Genomic DNA, 12327 nt, shown 5'->3' with positions numbered 1-12327 from the left:
ATAAATAAAATAAAATGATTACATATGATTTAGATTGGAAGAGGGACTTATTTTTTCTAATATTGTGAAAGTTTACTCTTGACTTTGTCACTAACTTGCCATATGACTTTATTTACTGATCCTCAGTTATGTTATCAATAAAATGAGAGTATTGAATGACATGATTCTTAAGGTTCCTCTATGTCCTAAACTTCTAGGAGCCTATTGTACACCTCTCCAAATATTAGACAACCTAGTGTGATTTTTAAAGTTCTTAATGATTTGAAGGGATACATGCAACCCAACATTTATAGCAGCATTACCAACAGTAGCCAATTATGGCAAGAGCCCAAATGTCCACCGACTGATGAATGGATAAAGAAGATGTGATATATATATATAGGAATATTACCCAGCCATCAAAAAGAATGAAATCTTGCCATCTGCAACGATGTGGATGGAACTAGAGAGTATTATGCTAAGCGAAATTAGGCAGTCAGAGAAAAACAAATATCATATGATTTCACTCATATGTGGAATTTAAGAAACAAAACAAATGAACATCAGAGGAAAAAAAGAAAAGCAAACCAAGAAACAGACTCTTAACTATAGAGAACAAACTGAGAGTTGTTGGAGAGGAGGTGGGTGGGGAAATGGGTTAAATAGGTGATGGGGATTAAGGCGGGCACTTGTTGTGAAGAGTACTGGGTGCTGAATGTTAAGTGATGAATCACTAAATTTCACACCAGAAACCAATACTGCACTGCATGTTAACTAACTTGACTTTAAATAAAAATTTGGAGGAAAAAAAAAAGTTCTTGTATGAGATGTCAAATGATAGCTTTTGAAATAATACTTACATTTTGGCCCACTTATCTAGTTCTTCTTCCAGATATGTTTTAACCATTTTTGGTTGAAGGCCAAGAGAATTTCCCAAGAAATAGATGGCGTTTTCATCCTTATTCACTAAAGATAAATCAACTGAAACAGAAAGAAATGAAAAAAAATGCTTATTCAATTAATTAACCTTCTTCCATTTGGCATTGTTAATCCAGTACAAGTAATTAATATAATTAACTCCAATAAGGATACTAAATAACATAATTCTTTCCAAGGATAATAGCAAGTTTTCAGAAAAATAATCTTTTATATTTTAAAATATAATTTACATTTATAGACTTTTGTTGAGATCTCTCATTATTTATTGTGTTCCATGAGGAAATCTAAATTAGCAGCTATTCCCAGTCATAAATGGATGAAGGCAATAGAAAAAAGTTAAAAACAGAATTTTTATAGGAAGTGTATCATCAGCCCATCTAGTCATACCAGAAGGTTACCAGAGTCTAGGTACATACTAACCCTCTGCAGTAACTGGTGTTATAAATAAGGCAAATAAAAAATATCTAAATGAGTATTTACATATCTGAAGTAGATATATTGGATTTATACATTTTTTCACTCTATATCTCTATACACATATTAATATATATGCAGGCAGATTGTTCTCTGTATTTATGTCTTAGTCAAATAACTCAGAATTTTAGTAGATTTGTCTATCTTACAACTCTCCCTTGACAGTAACAAATGCAGTTTTTTATTAGCCAACCAATCCATGTTCGAAGACTAAACATGTTCGGTGCGTGTCAGCCCCATCAATGACCTAGCATGAGGAGCCAATCACCCAGATCTCTGCTCCCATTGTCTTGTCTTGTTTTTTCATTGCTGATGCTTTTACAGACAAATACATAGCGGGCTGCTTATATTTAGAAAGTCATTTTGAAAGTGTATTCAATATGAGAGAAAAGCAGAACTGTAAACTCAGTTATCTTGTCCCATGCCAGACAAAAGTATGGTTCCCCATCTCCTTTCACTACATTCCTCTTACTTTGTTGTTTGTTTACAAAGTCTCAAAGCACATCAAATGGCATTATCTGAGAATTCAATCGGCAGTATGTAATGTGGCAGATTAGAGTATCCAGAAAATGTATTTTATAAAACCCCACAAGAATAAAGAGATAGTTTACCACTCTCCACCTTAGTCCCACTGGATCTGTATAACATGAAAGATAAGCAGAACTTTAAGCCTTGGCTTCTCTTATGCCAGAAAAATGATAACTAAGTTATTAAAAACTGATGTTCTTGGCAGTGATGGGGTGCAGGACTACACACGCTACACTAAAATATGGCACCTTCGCATAGTGAATATTTTAAGCTGAGGGAATTTGAGAAACGGCATGTGCAAGAAGAACTTTCTGACCTTCCCCTAAGCAGGTCATGAAACCCTCATATGAGAAGTGCCCTCCCTATACATATTCATCTCCTAGACACTGAGAGGAATGCGAGGAAATAGGCCTTACTGTTTCCCCTAGTTCACTACACTTAGCTCAGACCCTTTGTTACCTTGTCACATTTTCCCACAAACGCCCACTCTTCATCAAGCCTAGCATTAAAAACTCAGGTATGACTGCTTCTTTGGGTCTTCATTTCCTTTTGAAGTTTCCTCTCTCATGTCAAACTTGTGTTTAAAAGAAAAAAAATTATGCTTTTATCTTGTTAATCTGTCTTTTGTTACAGGCCTTTGCCCTAGAACTTAGAAAGGGAGAGGAAAAAGACAGTCTGCCTTCCCTAGAGCAGCACAGTATGCTAACGGAAAATAAGGAAGAAGCCTCCAAGGGTTGAAGGAAAAGCCGTGTGAACCAGGTTCTGAAACTGCTTTCCGTAAGACTGAGAGAATGAAAGAATGTATCCTCGGCAACTGGCTCCACTGAAGATCCCAGGCAAACCAAAAGTGGCTTTGCGGGTGTGTTTGGGGACTAGACAATGGGAAGGAGAGGCTGCTGCCAGGGAAGCCACCTGCCCTCGAATGGCCATAGACGCTGGGGCAAGGGAGAGCAAGAGAGTTCATCTTCACCTCACAGACCTCTTTCGTGGATACCAAGAAGCCTCCAAAAATTTGCAGACCCCTAGGAAGAGTGAAGACAAATCTGCAAATATGGGAACCAAGATTTTCCATCAAATCTGGTAGGTGTCCAATTTGATTCCATTTTTTAAAAATGAAAAACTATACCATTTTTATACCTTCAGTGTGGGACTGCAAATTATACTCATTACCGTATATTTTAATTGATGTCGCATGGCTCAAATTTGAACTAAGTATTTAAATAAGTACAGTAACCCATGCCATTAGGAGGTTATTAATGTCTTTTTAACTGCACCAAATAAAAGATTCTCCTTCTCCTAGTGATCTCTCATTCTTCTTAACTCTAAGAAACATTGGGAACTAGTTTATTTTACTGTTGGATTCTGTAGAATAAATTATGAATTCGCCTTATTTTTCTCACACCACTGCCCTTCAAACAAGTTTTACTGAAGACACATTCATCTACCTGTGTAGTATCTCCTGTAGGTACCCCTCTCTCTCTCTCTCAGAATTGCCATAATGGTTTGTTTTCTTGGAGAAAAGGAGAATGAAGCAAGCAATATGAGAAAGACTATTAGGACCTAAGGTTGGAGAGAACCACTTCCCACCTTTACACATACATACTTATCAACTATGGCCCTCCCCCATTCCCTTGCCAGTAACCAACTATGACAAAGAGTAGCTATGATAGCTCAGGAAGGAGGGATGCTGTGGGGAGGAGATACGGGACTCAAATGACAACCTTAAAGAGCCCTTGAGGATACTGAGAGGCCCTCAGATAGCTGCTGTACAAAGACTACATCGCACACATAGATATTTATAATTATACAGTTCAAATTTGTTTTCCCTTCTCCCCTTCTTTCCTGTTTACTCCTTGCTGTTCATTGTAGCCCAGCATCTTTTTCCATATTTCATATATGTATGACAGGAATGGAAAATAAGTTGAACATGGCATTCCCAAATTGTGATCAGCTTTTGGATCTTCTTCAATTACAGGATCTTTCTTTACTTCCTGAATACTAGGAGTTATTCTGCATTTGTGCCAAGAGGACCCCATTGGTTAGGATACCCATTATTTGCTGGACCTTGGGGCCAGCCATGACTCATCCTGAAAATTGTCATGTCAAATTTTATTGTTACATCAATTATTACTGATCATCATCTGCTGCTTCTTTATAGCTAAAGTCCAAGTCTAGAGTCTTCTGGAATATATCCATGACAATGGGTGGCGCTAGACAAGAACATACTTCCTAGTCTTTCAGTGCCTGTGGCTTGACTATTATACATCTTGTGGATTCTGGTGTTAATATTTCATGTCCATGACCTTTCTGAAAACATTCATTGTCTTCCAAAATCTAGACAAGATTGACATAAACCAGTCATTCTTTTTCTTCCAGGCATTCTCTGTCTCAAAAAAATTTTATTTATTTATTTGAGAGAGACAGAGAGCGCACATGAGAGAGAGCGCACAAGCAGGGGGAGGGGCAAAGGGAGAGGGAGAAGCAGACTCCCCACTAAGCAGGGCTCAATCCCAGGACCCCAGGATCATGACCTGAGCCGAAGGCAGATGCCTAACCAACTGAGCCACCCAAGTGCCCCAGAACATTCTCTGCCTTTTGACAACTTTTTTAAAGCACATTGAGGATTTGATGTTCTGCCAGTAGGAGTTGCCAATTTGCACATAAGCTTTTGTGATTTCTCAATATTCTTCTTGGTTTTCTCTCTTATTTCAATGGCCTTTTCACAAGGGACATTAGGAACTTACTGTAATCTCTCCCTTTTCAAAATAAACTTCTGTTTTATCAATACATGTCATATTGGTGGGTCCCAAATTTTGGTTAAGTCATAATGCCTCAGGACTGTAACTAACTTTTTTTTTTTTTCCAATTTTTCTTCTTTTAGTGTCTTTGTTTCTTTTTTTCAGGAAGATCTTCCTCCATTAGATTTGGCTCCATCCCATTTTAGGGATGAAAATGTAAGTGAAGTGTCTCAGTGTCTTCCTCTTGATCCATAGTGTCCTAGTCTACTACTCTGAGAAAATACTGAGAGGTGTCATGATTTGAGGCACCCTTGATTGTGTCCAGACCAGACTATTTGCTACATCTGCTCATTTTGTCCCCTTATAGGCAGTACCCCTAAGCAGTGATCTTTTTCTAGTCAGGGTAAGGCAAGCTTTTTCCTTAAGAGCCAGAAAGTAAATATTTGTGGGCCATACAATCTGTTGCAATGACCCATTTCTGTCACTAAAGCATAAAAATAGCCATAAACAATATTTAAACAAATAAAATGTGACTGTATTCTCACAGAATGTTATTACAAAAACTGTTTTCTGATCCTGATCTTATGGCCATTCTCCAAATTCTAGCACAAATTGGGCATGTTGAAAGAGTGCATGAATTTCCTTTACAGTCAAGTCTCCATCTTCTGTAAATACCCTTTGAGCTGGGAATATCTGCTTCCTGTTGAGACAGGGAAACTGAAGGGACCCCATTAAAAAAAGCCATTTTTTTCCCTTTGCTCCAGCTTCCGTTATTGCTAGGGCATGCACGCCCACCCCACTCTACACATGCCTTGTAATGCAAATAGCACAAGTCCTCCTTGTAAAGTTCAAAGAGATAATGCTATCTTTGGAGTTTTCCAGCACAATAGTTAACATCTAAGGAGTGACTGGGCGGGGTCGTCATAAATGTTCTCCCAGACCACTAACTCCAAACACCTTGACACCAAGACCCCTGGCTTCAGGGAATGAGTGACTTATGAGGGACACCTGGACCCTGTCCTTGTTCTGACCATTTCTTGGATGTATAAAAGGACACATGCACCAGACCACAATCCCCAATAAAAACTCCAGCAAAAACAAGGCTCAGGCTCTTTTCCTTTCTGAGTCTCCGGGATGTGTCCTCCATCTCTCTATGTATCTTCAATAAACTCTCCTTTTACTTACTGCTGGCTCATGTTTGATTTCCATCCTGCCTTAAGTCAAGACCCTCCTGGCTAGTCCTGTGGGACCCCTTCTCAAGGTCCCCCAACCAACCTGCATGTATCACTATTATAAATCCTTTGTACTAGCTTGCTAGAGCTTCTGTAACAAAATTCCAGAAATTGAGTGGTTAAACAATAGAAATATATTACCTCCACAGTGCTGGAGGCTAGAAATCCAAATCCTAAGTGTTGGCAGTTTGTTCCATCTGAGGGCTATGAGGGAAGGGTGTGTCCTAGGTTTCTCTACTTGATGAGTCAATGCCTCTCTTCAGGTTCACAGGTGTTCTCCACAAATAACGCCTGTTTATCTTTCCACCTGTCTCTGAAGTTCCCCCTGTTATAATTCATATCGTATTAGGGCTCACCCTAATGACCTTAGTTAACCTTGAGTAAGGGACAGGTGGGGCTAGATAGGGAGAAATAGATAGGGGGCTAGGTGATTAGGCTCACAGAAATCCCAAAAATGTGGATGTGTGGGGAAACCAGAGATAAGGGAACAAACTGGACCATCCTGCCCTAGGCCTGTGAGGTGGGTGTCTTTTTTTATGATAATCACCTGTGACCAACAAAGACTAACCAGACCCTACAAAGGAAGTAAGCCATTGAAGGTATTATCACTAGTCCCTGCTCAATGGTGCTATCAAAAGAGATGTTAAAAGGATTTAAGTTAGCGGTCTATAAAAGACCAACCCTAAGGGCCCTCAAGGCAACCCTGTCAGGAACACTCACTCTTGAGAGCTTTTTCTGTATCTTCACTCAATAAACTTCTATAGCTTTATTCACTCTCCTTTGTCCGCGAGATTCCTTCTTGGACTCTGGACTCCATGAGACAAGAACCTAGCTCTCCTGCTTCAACCTGACTACATCTATAAAGACTTTATCTCCAGATAAGGTCACATTCTGTGGTACTAGGGGTTAGAACTTCAACATATTATCTTTTAGGAGACACACAATTCAACCCACAACATCCTCCTTATAGGTACACTTGGTTAAAACAGGCCTCACCTCAAACGGGCATTAGGTCAACAGTTTAAGGGCCATTTGTCTGGAAGTCTCATTTCTTCACGAAGGTTGCTGTTGTAGAGCTCATGATTCTGAAAATTCACTTGATTGCTTCTGAGTAACATTCTACTGCATCAAAAATGTCCATCACTCGACCTTATTTTCTTACTCTTAGTTTATAATGTTCCAAGACTAACCCAGGAATAGTTTCATTGTTGCTTCTTAAATATAAATCAAAATTTCAACACCACTTCAGATTTAATGTTCATTCTCAGCTCAGGGCTGATCTAATTAAAAAAAAATGCAGTTTGGAACAAAGGAATATGCCTATTGTAGGCCTTTTTTTTTTTTTCTTGTTCCTCACTACTGCTGCCTTTCAGTCCCTCCAGTGGAGTGAGGAAATAAATAACAGAGGCAGGAAAATACTAATCTGGCTTCGGTGCCTTTATATTGTTAGTAGCTCTTTCCCTTAGAACATAGTTTTTGTGGGTCCTTTAGAAATTCTTCCTCACTGGAGTCCTCCAACCTCCAGTGGCCTTAAGTAGTTCATGCACACTCCAGCTGATAACTTTGATCCTACCCACTACCACTACCTCCCATCTCTTGACAAGGTATGTCAAGATTCTTTCTGCTGGGGGCGCCTGGGTGGCTCAGTTGGTTAAGCGACTGCCTTCGGCTCAGGTCATGATCCTGGAGTCCCGGGATCGAGTCCCGCATCGGGCTCCCTGCTCGGCGGGGAGTCTGCTTCTCCCTCTGACTCGCTTCCCTCTCGTGCTGTCTCTCATTCTCTCTCAAATAAATAAATAAAATCTTTTAAAAAAAATAAAAAATAAAAAAAAAGATTCTTTCTGCTGATGTTACCATAAATCAGCAAGCAGTTTTCTCAGGTAGGGTCCTTTTGGAGTGATTTAAATTCTGCTACTTTTCAGTGGAGCTCACTTAACTGAAAAGAAACATGTCCCCTTAATATAGTAATTGATGGCATGCTAATGAAGCTATTTTAAATTCTGAGTTGTAACTATTTTAAAGTCTTGAGTAAAGCTGCCTTCCACAAATAAATATACCCAGTATGTCTGGAGCATCCAATTAATGTTATCAAAGTTGGCCAAATATTAATCCAATTGCAAATACATTGTTGGATACCAGTACCAGCTGTTTTCTTTGAATGAGATAAACTATTATTTATTTTAAAATCATACATATGTAGGTATAATACTTGTTAAACTAGTTATGATAATCTACTCAGGAAATGATAATTTAAAATACAGATATGTAAAAATATTCATGATCTTTATGTATTTTATTTGGATTTATGTACTAGTTTATCATGTTAGGAGCTTTACAAAAATACAGTGCCTAGGCTTGATTCAGAGACTCCAATTTAATTGGTCTGGTGTAGGGCCTGGACTTAGATATAGTTTTAAAATCTTTCCAAATAATTCCTTATATGGCCACATTTCAGAAGGCCTGACACTAGCCCCCTTATTAGAAACAGACAAAACCAAAACTGAGATTTCTCAAGTTTAACCTAATTACTGAAGGTCACAGAAGATACCTTACTTTTAACTTAATATAGCAGCTGGTTATTATAATTTATAATTAATTAGACCATTTGAAGTATTTTAAGATTCAGGAATAAAATACATGTGAAATCATTCAAAAGCAAGGTTAGTAATTATAAAGTAATTCTATTTTTTTCCTTATTATAAAGAGAACACCGAGAAGTAACCTTCTGGTTTGACAGAAAAACGAAAGTAAATTCCAAAGATTTTAAAAATGACTTGTTTATGTAAAGAATGTTTCCTAAAGTAAGCTTTTTATTTTTAAATTTTTTAAATTTTTTTTTAAGCTTTTTTTTTTTTTTTTTAGATTTTTATTTCTTAATTTTGAGAGAGAGACAGAGACAGCAGGAGCAAGGGGGAGGAGGCAGAGGGAGAGGGGGAGGCAGACTCCCTGCTGAGCAGGGAGCCCAATGAAGGACTCGATCCCAGGACCCACGAGATCACAACCTGAGCCGAAGGCAGATGCTTAACCAACTGAGCCACCCAGGTGCCCCTCTTTTTAAATATTTTATTTATTTATCTGAGAGAGAGAGCACATGCACACACAGGCAGGGGAGAGGGACAGAGGGAGAGAGACAAGCAGACTCCTCACCTCGCCAGGAGCCCAACCAGAGGCTGGATCCCAAGACCGTGAGATCATGACTTGCGCCAAAGATGCCTGACTGACTAAACCACCCAGGCACCCCTCTAAAATAAACTTCTTATAAAAAAGGGTTATATTTTGTTTATGAGGTGGCAGTATATAATGGTTTTGTTTATAAGGTGGCAGTGTATATCTTTGTTATGTATGCCACGGTTTTGTTTATAATGCTTTATTTATAAGGTGGCAGTGTATATCTTTGTTACGTATGCCATGGGGGTACTATATGCACAAAAACCAACATTAAATGGGGGTTCAATATGTGAAATAAGTCTAAATATTTCCTTTCAGGCAGTGCCTGGATGGCCCAGTTGGTTAAGTGGTTAATAAGCGTCTGCCTTAGGCTCAGGTCATGATCTCAGGGTCCTGGAATCCAGCCCCTCATCCAGCTCCCTGCTCAGTGGGGAGTCTGCTTCTCCCTCTGCTTCTCATGCTCCCTCTCCCTCTCTCTCAAATAAATAAATTAATTAAATCTTTAAAAATACATACATACATACATATTTTCTTTCAGCATTGCAAATTCCTTTTTAGTTTGTTCTATATAATTTTAATGTTTGTTGTCAGATTATTATATTTTTATTCATTAGAATAAGACTAGTTTGCTAACATATTCTCCTCTAATTTTTTTTAAAAAATAAATTTCCTTCTTTTTAAATATAGTTAGTTTTAATTGATGTTTTTCTCTTAAACAAGAAAATTCCACATCCTGCCTGTTTCACTTCAGAAGTGGTTGAAATTTTAACATACTACTGTCCATTTGATAAATCTGAGCTAAGTTTTTTGCTTACTTATTTTAAACAAGAAATTTTGTTCTCAAATTTAAAGAAAAGAAAAAAGAAAGGAAAACATTTTAGAAGACCCTCCTCAAAGATATACGATATTTTTGCAGACTGGTGAATATGAAATTATTGCTGATTGTATTATAATCGGTAATGGAAAGTACAGAGATTCAAGCTGTGTTTGTTTCATCTGTGTTTTGATTATTTGGAACCCTGGTAATACCAATAAGATTATAAGCAGATAATATGAATTTATTAGATAAGAACTGTCTAATTGTAAAATTGTCTCAATCTAAATACTTGTGGTACCATTATGTTGGGTTTTGGTTGTTGTTATTCTTGTTGGCAATACTGAATTGAATCTTTGCAATTTGGAATACTGCTTAACTGGGATTGATGCTTAAGTCTAAAAATCTCTGAGACCATAGTCCTCTGAGGGACTAGGTCAAAATTTTATAAGCAAACAATCTCTTGGGTGGCTTCAGTGGGTCTTGATTTTGGCTCAGGTCATGCTATCAGGGCCTTGGGATCGAGCCCCACATTGGGCTCTGTGCTCAGTGTGGAGTTTGCTTGACATTCTCTCCCCCCGCCTGCCCCTCCCTCTATTTGCACACAAGCTCCCTCTCTCTCTCTCTCTCAAATAAAGAAATAAATCTTTAAAAAAATAATACACAGGGCGCCTGGGTGGCTCAGTTGGTTAAGCGACTGCCTTCAGCTCAGGTCATGATCCTGGAGTCCCGGGATCAGGTTCCGCATCGGGCTCCCTGCTCAGTGGAGAGTCTGCTTCTGCCTCTCTCTCTGTCTGCCTCTCTGCCTACTTGTGCTTTCTCTGTGTGTCAAATAAATAAATAAAATCTTTAAAAAGACAATAATAATAATAATACACAAATAATCTCCAGATGCAAACCAATGGGGGCAAGACTTACCACTTTTATTATATGACACACAGAGTACTGCATTTCAAAATTCCCAAGGACCAGTTCTGGTTCTGGTCATCAGAATGAAAAACTAGCTTGCTAACATAATCTTTAAAAATAAAAAAAAGCTTTAAAATAAATGTTCTTTCTTTTAAGTATAGTTTAGATTTAATGTTTTTTCTTGAACCACAAAAAAACAGTTCTTGCCTTCTATACTTTAGAGAAATCTAAGACACAATTTGACATAGAGAAGTACATTCTGACACACTGAATATAACTAAAATGCAGAGTAGCATTTTAGAATCTGAGGAGCTTGAAAATAAATGATAAGTACACTGGGGAAGAAAACCAGAATTTGAAATACCACCAAACTGGCATTGCGTTTCTTATTTTCCTTCTACTTCTGAGGAATCGCTCAGGACTTGCTTTCAAAGAGCCAGAAACTCCAAGCTATGCAGTGTGAGCTCTAAGAACTCTAAGAGAAGCCCACTATCCCTATTTCTGGTCAGAGTTGCAGAGAGAATCTCTAAGGACCCAAGAGAGAGAGAGAGAGAAATCTTGTTGGTGTTTCCTTTTTTCTTTCATTTTTATGTTCTCTTTCATGGTCATCCCTAGTCAATCCTGTGACAGTGGTGGCAGTTATAGGGACAGTGGCTGCACAGGCACCCCAAATCATGGAGACAGGAAACCCTTCTCTCTAATCAGAGGAGGCTCTAAGAATGTTGGATAACTCTAGTTGTTTTGTTCTCTCTCTGTCCTCTTGCTTCTGGGCACCAAAAGCAAGCACAGTCATAGGAAGTGCATTAAAAAAAAAAAAAAAGGGTAAATTATTAAAGTCTCAGTTTTCTAGCCAGAGAAAAATGAAAATGGGCCCCTGGGAGCAGGATATTTTTAGGTCTATTGAGAGCTTAAAAAAATGATCATATGAAGTTGTACATGAACTTTTGAGCTCACACCTGCCTGAATGGATCTAACTGTAAACAGTATTATTACTAACAAAATTGTCAGAACTGAACCTAGATCCCAAACTGGTGATTGAGTGTCATATACACAGGACAGATCCAAGTAACACTGCAAAGACTTTGAAAATTGAATTAACATTAGAAACACCATCCACAGAAGGGTGGTAGGAACTTGCAAACACCTTATCTGGGTAGGTTGCTTGCTAAAGCAAACCAAAGGAAACAAAAAATATCAACATTCTTGATAGGATTTAAAAAGACAAAAGACTTATAAGGTAATATCAAAATGTCTAGAATACAATCTAAATTTATTCAATATAAGAAGAACCAGAACAATCGCAACCTATCTTAATTGAAAAGAAAATCAATGGACATCAGCCCCAAGACAATGCAGATATTAGAATGATCAAAGACCATAGGTAGCTATTATAATTATAATCCAAGATGTAAGGAAAGACACTTTTGAAATGAGTAAAAAGATAGAAGGTTTCAGCAGAGAAGTAAAGTATTTTAAAAAGCAACTGAAACTTTAGAACTACAAAATACAATAAATGATATTTTGAGAAATTCCAAAATGGACTTAG

The 12327-nt window shown here is 37.9% G+C and overlaps 1 protein-coding gene across 1 annotated transcript in view; it reads right to left on the bottom strand.

Moving 5' to 3' along the window:
- Window positions 1–12327, bottom strand: part of KYNU (kynureninase) — a 71831-nt gene that overhangs the window by 43218 nt on the left and 16286 nt on the right. Inside the window, exon 3 of the mRNA XM_021695871.1 lies at window positions 840–960. Within this exon, the coding sequence (XP_021551546.1) occupies window positions 840–960 (121 nt within the window). The remainder of the gene's footprint in view (window positions 1–839; window positions 961–12327) is intronic.

Source organism: Neomonachus schauinslandi, chromosome 3 (assembly GCF_002201575.2).
Source record: "Neomonachus schauinslandi chromosome 3, ASM220157v2, whole genome shotgun sequence".
Classification (NCBI taxonomy): domain Eukaryota; kingdom Metazoa; phylum Chordata; class Mammalia; order Carnivora; family Phocidae; genus Neomonachus; species Neomonachus schauinslandi.
The sequence above is the reverse complement of the archived record's forward strand: the minus strand, read 5'-3'. Positions and strand labels throughout refer to the sequence as shown.